Source organism: Simochromis diagramma, unplaced genomic scaffold (genome assembly GCF_900408965.1).
Source record: "Simochromis diagramma unplaced genomic scaffold, fSimDia1.1 OVJJ01000320.1, whole genome shotgun sequence".
Classification (NCBI taxonomy): Eukaryota; Metazoa; Chordata; class Actinopteri; order Cichliformes; family Cichlidae; genus Simochromis; species Simochromis diagramma.
Window position 1 is genome coordinate 7,900,087 of NW_024386773.1, and position 13,420 is coordinate 7,913,506.

At 39.2% G+C, this 13,420-nt stretch overlaps 1 protein-coding gene across 13 annotated transcripts in view; it reads right to left on the minus strand.

Moving 5' to 3' along the window:
- Window positions 1–13,420, minus strand: part of rap1gapb (RAP1 GTPase activating protein b) — a 103,798-nt gene that overhangs the window by 19,050 nt on the left and 71,328 nt on the right. For 7 of the 13 annotated variants that reach the window (XM_040006205.1, XM_040006152.1, XM_040006143.1 and 4 more), the window contains 3 exons: window positions 10,543–10,636; window positions 2,094–2,129; window positions 736–783 (listed from right to left, as the gene is read on the minus strand). In XM_040006205.1, the coding sequence (XP_039862139.1) occupies window positions 736–783; window positions 2,094–2,111 (66 nt within the window). In that variant the 5' untranslated portion in view covers window positions 2,112–2,129; window positions 10,543–10,636. Of the gene's footprint in view, window positions 1–735; window positions 784–2,093; window positions 2,130–3,783; window positions 10,637–13,420 lie in introns of all 13 variants that reach the window. The other 6 variants (XM_040006176.1, XM_040006168.1, XM_040006193.1 and 3 more) reach the window with 2 other exon arrangements.

Here is a 13,420-nt window from a genome sequence, read left to right on the forward strand (position 1 = left end):
CTAGCCATCGCCTGCTGTTTTTCTGGCCATGCCGATATAATCTTTGCCCACCACCTTGGACTGCTTTCCAGGAGATGCATTGCTTATCGCAGAGGAACACAACGAAGCTTTAACAGCCCCCCCCCAAGAGATCTAAAAAACATGCAGCTGCACTGAAAACAGTCCAGAAGTGCATGAGAATATAACCCTGAACTTGAGAAAGGCCAAATTTAAATCATGCAAGGCTTTTGATTTTTATGCACCTGCTCTCAGAGGTTTTTTAACACACCTTGTACATCATTGAGTTTGGGGTCTCTTAAACATAAATCTTGGATAAATACAGTTGTAGCTTGAATCAAAAGATTCTTTATAGAGATGGTACTTTGTGCATTCCTAATTTGACCGTAGAATTGTTTTACAACTAAGCTGTACACAGGTGAAGTCAGCCAAACCCTGACCAAGTTACAGGGTTTTGCAAGAATTTATGTTCTTCTGTTTGCTGATTACCACCTTTTGTGTGTCTTTTTTTTTTTTTTTTTTTTTTTGCCTTGAATAGTACCTGCATTAGGCTGTCTAGGTAACAGACAGAGGGTAACAGAAGATTTTGCAGTGCTAGTCCCTGTCGAACTCCTAACTCACCCAGTGAGCACCCTAAAGCCTGTCTGACAGCCGATAAGGAAAAGGTTTCTAACTTTGCCATTACAGATGCTTTACCAGACTGCAGTCTACGAGGAGAAGTGAGGATTTACGACTCACTTTGAGGGGAGGAGGGAGGGGACATCTTTGCTCATCCATTCTGTAACCCTGTTAAGATGAGAAGGAAAAAATAGACAGGATACTGATGGCACAGGTAGGATATCTAAGCAGCTGTTGACACATATACAAAGAAATACAGATTCAGGACAATGCTGGCTGTCAGTACCTTATGCAGCAGCATAATGCAAGGTAATTTTACAATACCTTCAACAATTCATTGTGACAGAAAATAATCTAGATCACCAGAGAAAGGTGATTGAAATTACCAGAGAAAGAGGAAGTAAAGAGGACCAAGGAATTAGAAACTATAGTAGACAGAAAAAGCGGCAAGAACAGAAAGAGTGCGTCCATCAAGCTATACAAATGATTTCACTATCCACAAGTCTACTCAAGGGCCATAATAGGGTTATAAATAATCTCTCTCTTCTTATTCTTTCATTGACTAACGCTGACAGTTCCTAAAACACAGAAATATTTCCTGATCAGCATATCCAGGCAATTTTTTGTCTAAAGAAGACAAATCAAAGGGAAAGTGCACATGTGTTCACCAAATCTATTCTCTGAAAGCTGTTCATGTTTTCACTTCCATCATCCACTTGACCCTTCTGTGGACGGTACAAAAGACTATATAAGTAATATGTATCTCACCTCATGCTTTTTATGCCTGCGAGTCTTTCAGCACTACAGCTTCATGGATAAACCAGTCGCATAGCCTTTATAGCACTTTTGTAAAGCTAAATAATGATTTTGTGACTCTTGGGAATAAGATATTATCACAGTAGACCATTTAGATTAAAATAGTTTCCTGTGTTGACATACTTTGATCCCTAAAAAAAAACAACATCACGTAAGATGAAATATCCTTTCTCATTTTATAGGCTACCTATTCAATGCTAAATAATGTGGTTGATGTCTACATAATTAGACTCTTTTTGAACAACCCGTTTTAATGGTTTTGCTTTCTTTCCACCGGCTTACTCAGTATCTGGAGTACTTGCTTATAATTTGTGCTACACTGAAGCACTAGCTCATTGGCTATAATAAAAACTAGATTTCTACAAGTCAAGCTACTTGATGACACAGATGTGAAGGGAAAACACAAAGGATCTGTTCAGCACATTCAGAAGAATAAGGTTTCTTGCTGCAAGAAGACACATTAATAGTAAATACATGGACACACAGTGTTCCTGTATAGTGGAGTTACAGTGCTGAATACAAAAATAGCAGGAAAAACAGAAAAAAAAGTGGAGTCTCAAAATAGAAGTAAATAGAGATTTTATGTCCAAAGTGAAAATTCTGAGTCTGTGAGGGAGAACGGGTTTAAGCAGAAAGCTGAGCCAGTAGAACATTTACAGTACCTGCAACCTCTCGATCATGGCAAACAGGTCCGAGGTCTGGAGGAAAGAAATCCAAAGTAGTACATGGTTTTAAAAAGGGTATATTTGTGGTGATATGCTTTCCTTCTTGGTGTTTACTTTGATTTCATCTCTGCTGAGTGAAAAAGCTTCCTGTGCACTCTCAAGGCAAAAAATTTCCTGTTGGAATCCCTGGCACTATTTAACGCCTCATTTTAGTACACCCTAACGCAACCCACTTGACACCAATATCACTGAGGCTCCCTTCAGTGCCTGGAGAATCCCTCGCTCCTCCACGCTTCAAGACAAACACACTGTAAACAAGTAACTCTTAGGGGGAAATGAGCATCAAAGCTCCATGGTGCTTCTCTCTGTTGCTAAAGCCAACAGCTCATCTGACTCTGCGCAATTAGCTGGAAGACACTCAGGTTTTGGTGTATGAAGCACACAGTCACATCACATGTGTGAATGAGACACACTTCACACTACAACCTATCAGGCAACAGGAAGAGTCCAAAACATGACATTAAAATAAATTATCATACATGATCTGGCAACTCTGTTTGATATCAGCCATGGTGTAATCATGATGCTTGGTAATGAGCACGTGTCCACTTAGGGAATTGATACTAATATTGCTAATTAGACACACAGATTTCAATGCCACTACTGGCTTTTCATTACACCCTAAATAATATATTTTTGCTCAATTAGGAGAATCACTTGTTGAGGTTAAGCAAAAGAAAATGCCCTTAGGCATGCACCCTCATCTGCAGAGGCCACATTAAGGATTTTAAGCAGCTCCAACCTGAGCTGAAGGAGGAGAGAACTGCAGCAGCCCTGACAGCAGTGCCTGTTGTGGGGAGAGCCCTCTGTTCACCATGTAACACAAGTGGACTGAAGTGCCAAGCTGATGTTTCCACATGACAGATTAAATTTACTGAGGAGCACTGCAGGGGCTTGCTAAACACATACACACACACAAACACCAACACACACACACACACACACACACAACGACAGGATAGAATACACATGTATGCATATAAACATTTCACACATGCATGTGCTAAAATATACTTGCAAACTCATACATATATACGCCTCCACCCATGAAAGCATGCTTCACAAATGCACACACATCTGATCCTGACCTAGTAAAGCCAAAGGTGCAGCCCCAGTCTATTGTTCTATGTGAAAATAAACAGTGCCATATGATATTCAAGGAGATACTGCTCTCTTGACTGCAAAACAAACATCAACAAACACTGTCCTAGGCTGAACAGATTATCAGTGAACCACACAGACTCCACAGCAGCCACGTCAGTGCCGAATTCTTTTTTTTTTTTTGAGAGAGAGAAAAAGAAGCAGCGCACTCCCAAATTGTGGAGGCACTCTATGAGCACAGCAGCACACAAACCCTAACAATGCAAGGAAAACCATCTCATTATGAGACATACAAAATATTTACATAATGAAACCAGGTTACCAAGGTATGTGCTATTAACAGTTCCTTCCTAAAACAAAAAGATCAGTGAAGTGTTATCTGTCTGTGCAATTAACACAATTTCATTACTTCCTTTTCTACAACACCACACATACTATATTTATATTTGTGTTCCCGAGCAAACTTAAGAGTCAAGCAAGATAACAGAAATAACAAACTCAGTTCCAGCAAATGAAAAATACTCACATCACTTAAGCATCGTCTCTTGAAAAAAGGCTTATTGGGGGGACTACTGAGCAGTCTATCCAATAAGACATTCTCAGCCATCCTGAGCTCCGTCATTATTCCACAAGTACAGATGCAGTCAAGCTGACAAGAGCGAGGGTGTTGATGTCACTGTCAGCCCCAAGGAGAAAGGCGAGCCTGACAATGACACTTTACATTCACTGTCGCTCAGGCAGTGGATTTGTGGGGGGAAAAAACTTATAGCTGTCCATCAAAATCCATATCTGTGTGTGAGGTAAAAGCAGCATGTGCTGTAATGTGAGGATATTATTGCCCTTCCTTCCCCTTTTCACCCCCCACACCCAACCCTCCACACCCCCACGGCAAATAGAGCTATGGTAAAGGAAGTAGGACGAAGGGAGGAACAATGTTGCTCCCCTCCCTTTGTACTCTGTGAAACCGTCTTCTCTTTTTCGTGCACACACACTTGCATGTGGACTTAAAACTGCATAGTTCTCTTTTTGCTGTATCACAATATGAGAACATTCTCTTCCTCTTTTCATTCATCTCAAATTTCTCAAGTCATGAGTCTCATCATCTCTTTCCCGTTATATAACTAAAGACCAACCTTACAGCTCGAGTTTCCCTGTGGTTTGCACTTTGAGAATCACTTCATTAAAAGACAAAGTAGCCCAAAATAAATGAAAGAGAAAATCAAGAAAAAAGACGATGAACAGAAAGAAAACAACAACGTGAAAGCTCAAAGCTTGCCTCCACTGGGGTAAATAAGTGAAGCTAAAATCTGCTCAGCGAACCTCAGCAATTCTAAAAATCATTTGTGCATAGTTAAAGATGGGTATGACACAAGAGTACAAGAAAAAGTAGAAGAGAGAGAAAGAGATAAAAAGACCAGGGAGGCACTCTGGGATGAAAGGGAAGCTGTTCCTTACAAGCAGAACTTTTTCTTGGCTCGTCTCTTGATCAGGCCCTCCTCCAGTATCAGATATCTGCACTGACCCACTTCAAAAACAGAGGGAAGCTTTCAAAAGGATACATTTTAGCAATATACAGTATAAAAAGCATTTATATTTTACAATCAAGGATGAACATAGCCACTGGTCTTCACTGATTTCCTTTGAGGAAAACTAAAGAGTATAGGGTGACAGGATGACATGGTTTGAACATCTCGTATACAGAGGTATACATTCAGTAGAGTGATACTGCACCATGCAATTTAAACACTATCCCGAGGGTGCATTTTATTACTTTTTTAAAAATTTATTAGCTAATCTGTTTATTCAGAAACTGGCTTTAGCACTAGTTCACTTACAAAGTTACACACTTGCCCAAATGTCATGTAACAGTGGTAGATGACAGCAACGAAGTTGTGGGCAGAGAGTAGTGAACGCTATTCAGATTCACAATTAGTGTTAACATTGTTTCAGTTACAAAGCATACTGACTGTAAAGTCATGCTGGTGTGTGCAACATTTTAGCTTAAGTCAGTGGGAAATTCAACAAGCTGTTGCACAATCTTGATTTTAATAAGTGCAGTATTTGGTGTAATTTTAAGGAACAGTGTTTACTAAAAAAAATGCTGTTGGTTGCACTTCCACTCTTCAGGACCTTCAGTCTTTTAAGCTGCTCTTTTGTCTCTGCCCTTAGAGACGGTTTGGAGCTGCTGCAGTGAATGTACTGTTAGCATGAGCTACACATCTCTTTTTCTTTGAGTTGATTATAGCCAATTGCTGGGCCTCAGATAGAGTGTGCGAGTGAAAGAGGCTGAATAATCAACAAATTCATTGATTGACTGATTTGATTGAATGGCTGTGTACATTTAAGTATAGTACGTCCATGAAAACATGTACGGACTATTTACATCAATGACCCATACAATCCAGACTTTTATCCCGCTCTGATTCAAATGCTTACTTCTCATTCTAACTATTCAAAACTAGAGCGCCTTTTGGATTTTGACAAACAAACTGCCAACATATGTGTCCAAACCAATATTCCCACACCTCTTCACACTCTTTTCATTTATACTCTGTGGGTTAGCTGCTTTCTCAAAGGCAAATCCTTGAGTAAAACAGAAAACTAAACTTCAAGAGAGTCGACCAATGGGCAGAGAAGCCTAGTATTTCAGCCAGAGAAAATCCATTGTGGTCCATTCATCGGGTCTGGCGCAAACTAGCCTGACCTTGCTGTGGCCACATTGGCCTCAGGGACACAAATGGAGTTCACACAGATGGCCCATTCCACTCCATCAACGCCTCAGATGAGTTGGTTGATTGCCACAGAGGTTAAGGTCTGCAGAACTTCTGCTCAGTTCTCTGTATGTCCAAGCAGGTTTCCTACTGTCTCACTCCAGTAAAAAGGAAAGAACAAAACATTTAGACACAGATATCCACCAAGAAAAAAGACGGCAAAGATAATGAAATTTTACAAGAGTTTAATTAATTAGTGCTCATCTATTAATGTTAAACCGAAAGTGGTTAATGACATAATTTAAAAAAAGTACTCAACAAACCAACCAACCATATGAGATAAAGTTTTATTTTTTCTAATCATTCGTCTACCCGTTGCACTGCATCTTGGCTTCAGAGAGTGTATTAACATATTTGAGGGTAAGAGGGTGTTACACTTGGAGCAGCTAATGTAACCTCAGTCACAAATGAGGAGTAGTTCACAGAGTTCTGCTAAGCATTTTTTTTAAAATGTCAAAATCTTCAAGTTTATTCCCCTTTCTTAAACTAGTACTTTTTAGCTCCCTATGCAAAGTGACATTTTTACATTTATCACCTGAGGCAATATATCAGGCTTTTCCCAGCTCCCATTGGAGTCCTGAGGCTTTTTTTTTTTTGGTTTTACCTGCGAAATATTCTTATATAAGACCTGCAACTGTACCAAATCAGAGTTTTATAATCATCAGAGAAATCACTTCATAAACATGTGCAAATGCATTTGTGAATCTGAAAAGGGATTCCTATAACTATGCAGCTATGTCTGTAAGCAAAGCTTAACAGGCCACCATTAGTGTATTAGTATACCTCATATCAAATGAAAACACACAATATGCACTTAATAAGTTGCATTCATTATACATTTCTGTGATTCATCTAATGTGGATTTGTTTTACTTAAGGGGCTTTTAGCTTCAACCACTAACATTTTCTATAGCGATAAAAAATAAAGCATTACAATATTAATTAACTTCATTGTTTTAACAGCACTAGTGGGTTGAACCTGTTAACCTTTATGTATACATACTTCCTGTAAGTAATCCATTTTGGAAAAAACAAAAAAAATAACAGCTCACTCTCGCTTCTTTCCATTTGAGACTGTGGAAGTATAAATAGCTCTACATTTTGACACAACAAACCACATTAAGAAACAAGAACATCATTTAAATAATTTGAACAGATGAAATGCTAAATCTATTCCTGAAACTCCATATGTAGATTATTAATGCCTTGCAAACTGTATTTCCCTTACAAGCATGGCAGAAATACCCCCACTGTGCCTACACTGGTATGTACGCTATTAGAGAGGAACAACTGCCACAGATCTATATTTGTCCCGTAAGCCTGTGACAGAGGGCACAGACTGTCAGGCACCACAACAGTCTGCCAACCGGAGCTACCGGGGGTGAAGGCAACAGAGAAAATTTTCACCTGGGGGTAACAGTTAAAGAATTTGATGAGCTAAAAAGAGAGAGGGCACCAATGAAAAATTAAAGACACAGATTAAGGGCGTAAGATTAAGGTATGTTACATATATAACATTTCATATGTAGCCCAGTTTCAGAGTAACTAGTTGTTAGTTTTATTTTACATCTCCTACTGTGAGAGAATTAAGATGCAAATAACGTGCAAGATGTAAAATTAATCTAAGAGGTGTAACGACTTGCAAATTATTTTTGCAAATCTCATAAACCATATCAATTGTTTAAACTGAAACCATTACTTTTTAAAGAAAAATACCAAGATCAGGCTCCCAATTTTAAATTCCTCAAAGTCAAAATGTAACGATTTTGAATATCTCATCATCTGCAGTGCACAATATCATTAAATAGAAGAGAATCTGGAAAAATCTCTGTGCAAAAGTGGAAAGGCTGAAAATCTATATTGGATGGAGATTTGCTTTCATTGCATTCTGTTTGTATTTAAACTTTAGTAAATGTAATGTCAGATTGAGCTTAAAAAACTGCAACGTTAGTCATAGTAACATGTCACTCCAACCAGTTGTCACTGCGAGCTCTTCATACATTAATGCCTGGCTGGAACCATCAGATTTCATGGTGCTGGTATTTAGTTGTACCAGTTTGTGATCTAGTCCCTACTTACTCCCCATGCCTTGACATGGATTTGAGATCAGAGTGATCAGAGTGAACCCAAATTCAGGATAACTAAAGTATACGATGTACAGAAAAAAAAAGAGCCTTTATTTTGCTGATTAATCACAAGTCTGGAACAAAGGAAACACACAGCAGCTCTAGAGAGAATACATGTCAGCAAGACAGGAAGCACAGATGATCTGACAAGATAAAAAGGGAGACAGACGTATTAATACACAGTGGGCTGGTTAGTGAATGTCCAAAAGGAGGATAACAAGACACAGGTGAAGACAGTCAATTGGAGGGACGATTGGGAGGAAATAGAGAGGAAGAAAAACTAACACAGGACAGGAAAGAAAACAGATCTTCAAAGTAAAACTGCAAATAGCCAAAGGAGACTGAGAAAGACATTCATAATAACGCAACAAGATTTGCAATGAAACACAAAGGACCCAAGGCGCAAACACAGAAATAAGACACGGGAGGCACACTTGATACTACAACTAATAGATGAGGTGTGAATTCAGTATCACAAGAACTACAATTCACAGTAATTAGAATAATAAATCCTGAGTGCACTCTCTGGCTGCTACTGTTTATTTCTAATGTGATAGATGCACATTAGAGCTCTGAAACTTTAAACTGGTTACATTTAAACATTAAAGTCACATAATAAAGGAGAGATGGAAATAGTTTTAGTTTGTTGCCAGATCAAATGAATCAATTTTATTGATTAAGCAGGTATTCTCGGTGTGTGCTCTGTATTATAAAAGCTGCAATTCCAGCAGCGTAAAACAAACTCAGCAACAGATTAGAATCAAGTAAACTATAAAAACATTCTTACACGTTCTGCATCAGCACCTGAATGCATGTATATTCCAGTGACAATGCAATCCATAGTTGTTGCTGCTGTAACTTTACAGCTGGACCCCATTTCTGATATTAGAGCAAGGCACAGCTTAATAACTTGCACATAGAAAATATATTTGCACAGCAAATCTTTGTTGCACTTAAAACATGCTGTGCATATAAGAAACCGTGAAAACATGGTGCTTTCAGATGGTTTCCAAAAGGAGCATGAATCAAATTTCCGAACATAACCTGCTCAAGACCAGGTTACGTGTTGAGAAAATGGGAGCCCCTTTTCATACGCAAGGTAGACCAGCACACTTCAGTAAAAGTCCTTCAGTTTCTAAAAAGACACCATAGGCCTACAGGTACAAGTGATCTGCTTGTGTTGTCACTGCCTCAGGATGTTTTACTGACGTAAACCAATAAAGGGAGAAGTTTACCTTCTAATGTACGCATTGTAAGAAAGGATATTTGAACACAATATTTTCCTAAATCTTGCAGTAGTCAATTGGCTCAACCTGAACAAAAAGTAACAGAAAAAAAGGAGATGGAACATAAAAGCAGTGGTCTCAGACAGGAGTCACACTCCTTTCTTCCATGTCAGGCTCTATCTTTTTTTTTTTTTTCCATTGTTATTCTTTCTTATCCAGTAAAATTGTATTCCGGAGCAGTAAACCGCACATCGAAAAGTGACAGAGGTCCTGACCAAGCGTCAGTACGTGAGAAAATGAGAGTGAGAATGTGCTTGTGTGAAATTTAATAAAAGCTGAATCACTAAGACTTCTGTAGCCGTACATACTTTTAAAAATAATTTTCAGTTTGGCCAAGCAGAAGTTGCAACAACCTATATGCACCAATTATTTCGACTGCTGTCAAACTCTAAAACTGTTTCTTTGTCGGCTGCTGTCAGCTGTCACTGCGGTGTCTGACTGATGCAACCAGCTCCACCCCATTGATCTCTAGTTCCATCACAGCCAGCTGTCCAGTGGGTCCTTTCCGTAAGATAAAGATGTGTACTCGAAACCACATCCATAGAGCCTTACTCAGTCTAGCGTACAACTTCATGACGGAGTTTAATCACATTCATTCCCTGCAGTGCAGACTATATCAAATGCACAATTACTTTAAATATATTCCAAATGAAAAAAAAGGTCTTTGGAAAACATATAGCAGGATTAAATCATCATTTGTTTGCTCTTCTCACTGAAACATTCAGACACACAGAGGGATCACTAGGAAACAGTAATGTCATTTTTCACGCCGACAGGTTAGTCTATATGACAATATCTTGACACGACCTTTTGACTTTTAATACCACCATACTCATAAGTGTGACAGTATTAATTAAAGAGATATTAATCAAGGCTCTAATTCTTATCCCAGTAAATGCTATTAATCAATCACGCATAGAAGGGGATGACACGTTATGCCACAATTACTAATGTTATCAATGGCACTGAGTTAACCGTAACTTTAAGTGGTAAAACCCTCAGTTTCACATTGTTCGTGTGGGATTCTTGGCACTGTGTCTGAATGCAAATGCAAACCTGATTAAAGAAAAGAGTAGCAGCAGCAGGTCAAAGCCTTGTATTACCTTTGAAAGTGAGGGGGAAAGAAATGGAGGGCGGGAGTGTGCTAGTGGGGGCTCTACTTCATCAGAGATACGACGGATCCTTCCATCTTGTTTCCTGTAAGTCAGAGAAGGTGGAGGGGGGTATGGGGACAGAGAGAGACAAAGAGGTTACTAGTAGCCATAAGTCAAGTTTCTAACTTAAGCAATAAGTGCATGGGAAAATGCCTGCAATGCAATTGACACTTCCTACCAAAGCTATTATTACACCACAGTGTAATCTTTTTTTGGAAGTATTTGAAACCCCCATCCATTGTGTTTACTTATTGTGCTCACAAGCAAGGTTGAATCTGGTGAATGTATTCAGAGGCAAGACCTTGAATCAGAAGACATTAGGAGAACTACACAGAGGAAAATGTAAGTGTGGAAATGAGGTGAAACCTGATGAAAATAGATATGAAGCAGAGGAAGAAAGTACCCTTCAGCTTTCATCTGCTAACCCACTGCTTCTTCTCTGTTCTTCTCTACCCTTTTTCTTCTTTGTGTGATTGGAGTGAATTACCAGTCTGACCAGGATCCTGGTCACAGCATATTACTTCACACTTCGTCTCACACAACAGTCAGTTGCTAGAACTGGCAGCCCGTCTGTGCATGCATCCTGTTCGCAAACCTGCAGCAGAGGGCATTTCTAAACACTGCTTGGGAGCAAAAGAAACAAAGAACAATAGCACAATCTGATTCTTTGTGAGAATTCAGTGAGAAATGGTGGAGATGTGTGCACTCACTCTCACATATTTCCATCATTCTGCCATTTTGGCACACGCCACAGTGGTCTAATGCTACAATAAAAATGATTTACACAGTGCTCTTTCTTCCGAGACAAAATCTGTTATTAGTTACTGCAGCACCTTGCCTATGTTGTCTGAATCTATATGTTGTCAGACTGCTGACCTGGAGCTGAGGTTAGGAAATATATTTATAACATAGCACAAAAACAGTGCTTTGTTCTCTGATATCTGCTGAATTCAGGGAAATAACTGAAAGAGGATGCCTGATCCTTTTTTGCTGGATCCTCAGCTTCTTAGAACTGACATTCCTTTAGAGTGTGAACACTGATGTTACATCTTTCAGAAAATACAGCTCGAACACAATAAAACATGTCAAATGCCGCTTGGAGCAAAGAGTGATGTATCAAAATCTGCCGACAAAGAAATGGCTTACTGAGTTTAAAAAGTCAGAAATCTGCATAGGCTAAGGTGACATTTTTGCTCAACTATCCGTATATTAAAAGACACAAACACACACACACAGACTTTGGAAGGTGTTTTTGTTTTACTTCAGAGAATATTCAATTATTTACTTTACATTCATGCCTTTGCTGAAGTTTCACTTAATATAAATGAAAGCGACCAAGCAGTGAACCTGGCTGCAGTTATGGTCTTGTCTCTCTAAATAAACTTGCATCTTATGCATGGGAGGTTTCCGTTATCAGTTAGCTGTCTCCATGCTAAATATGCACGAAGGTGACTTGACCCAGTAAACCAGGAACAAAAAAAAAACAAAAAACAGCCAAACAAAAAGAAGTTGTGTGTGTCAGTTTCTACCATCACCAAAATGATTTATAAGGCAGATAATCAGCGTAGATTTACTGATGGGGTAAATGAGATAAGCTTGATTCAATGAGACTGGACTGCAGCATTCTATTAAAGCAAGCACATGTTAACAAATACCACAATCCTGACATGTGACATGATAACACTGCTGCTGTGAAGGCCTGAGGTTCACTGGTGAAGGGAACAATCACCAGGGATGTTCTGCATTCTCTATTCGTCATTTTGGTTAGACTCTCATTTCTGTGAATTTTGGCTAACAGAAAGCTACAAATTGGTTTGTACACATTGTATTGTTGAAAAAAATTACACAACAATTACAATACTTGGGGCTGTGGGGTTTTTTGGTGAACAGTTACCACCGCGCTATTCATTCATTCATTATTGCGATAATGTTCCTAATGTAGCATCTCAATGTGTTTTAGCGACCAGGATTTCCCCAGTTTGTTTGATCTTGTTCCATTTCACACACTTCTTTGACCGGGGAGCAGTACTGTTGCACTCTTGGTGCAGGAGCACCTGCATGGTTGTAGTGTACCAGGATGGACCACAGCTTGGTTAAAATCTTTCCACTGGTTCTTGGGTGCTATGGATGAACACTTCCATCTGGGAGATCTAACAGCAAGTGCTTTGTAAAGCAATCAGGCTACATTTGACAGACATGCCTGCATCGATTTTTCTGAATTAGAGTTGCAACGGTTGCTTGGTGTGCACAGTGTTGGCATACACAGGTGCTTGTAAGGTGGTTGAGCAGACTGACAAAGAGGATTTGGTGCGAGCATTTCATCTGGAAGCCTTTAACCTTGCCCTTCTTGTCCTTCTTCAGTAGGATTCAGCACACAAAACCATAAAGAAGTGCAGCAATAATAGCTGTGCTAAAGACTCACATTTTTGTTTGCATAGAGACGTTCACGCTAGAACCCATGCAGTAACGGAAGTTGAAGAAAGCATAGACTTGTCTTTGCCAATATGACTACTGATCTCATCAGACGTTTGTACTTGAGATGTTGGAGCTTCCTGGCTACTTCAAGAGACTCTGGGGCAAGAATGATGGCAAGTACTGCCAAAGCTAAGAACTTGAATCTTTGGGGAGCCAAAATGACTCAAGGCTGTTTCTAATTGAACACTAACGGTATACATGAGCTGTATCATCTCTGCAAGGAAGGCTATATTATTCACATAGTTCTTCTACATCACATAGCATCTTCTACATGCATAATTTTTTTAAAACTCTGAAGGTGGCTACAGTGACTGAACTCATGACCTAGTCAATTAAAACATTAAAGATGTTA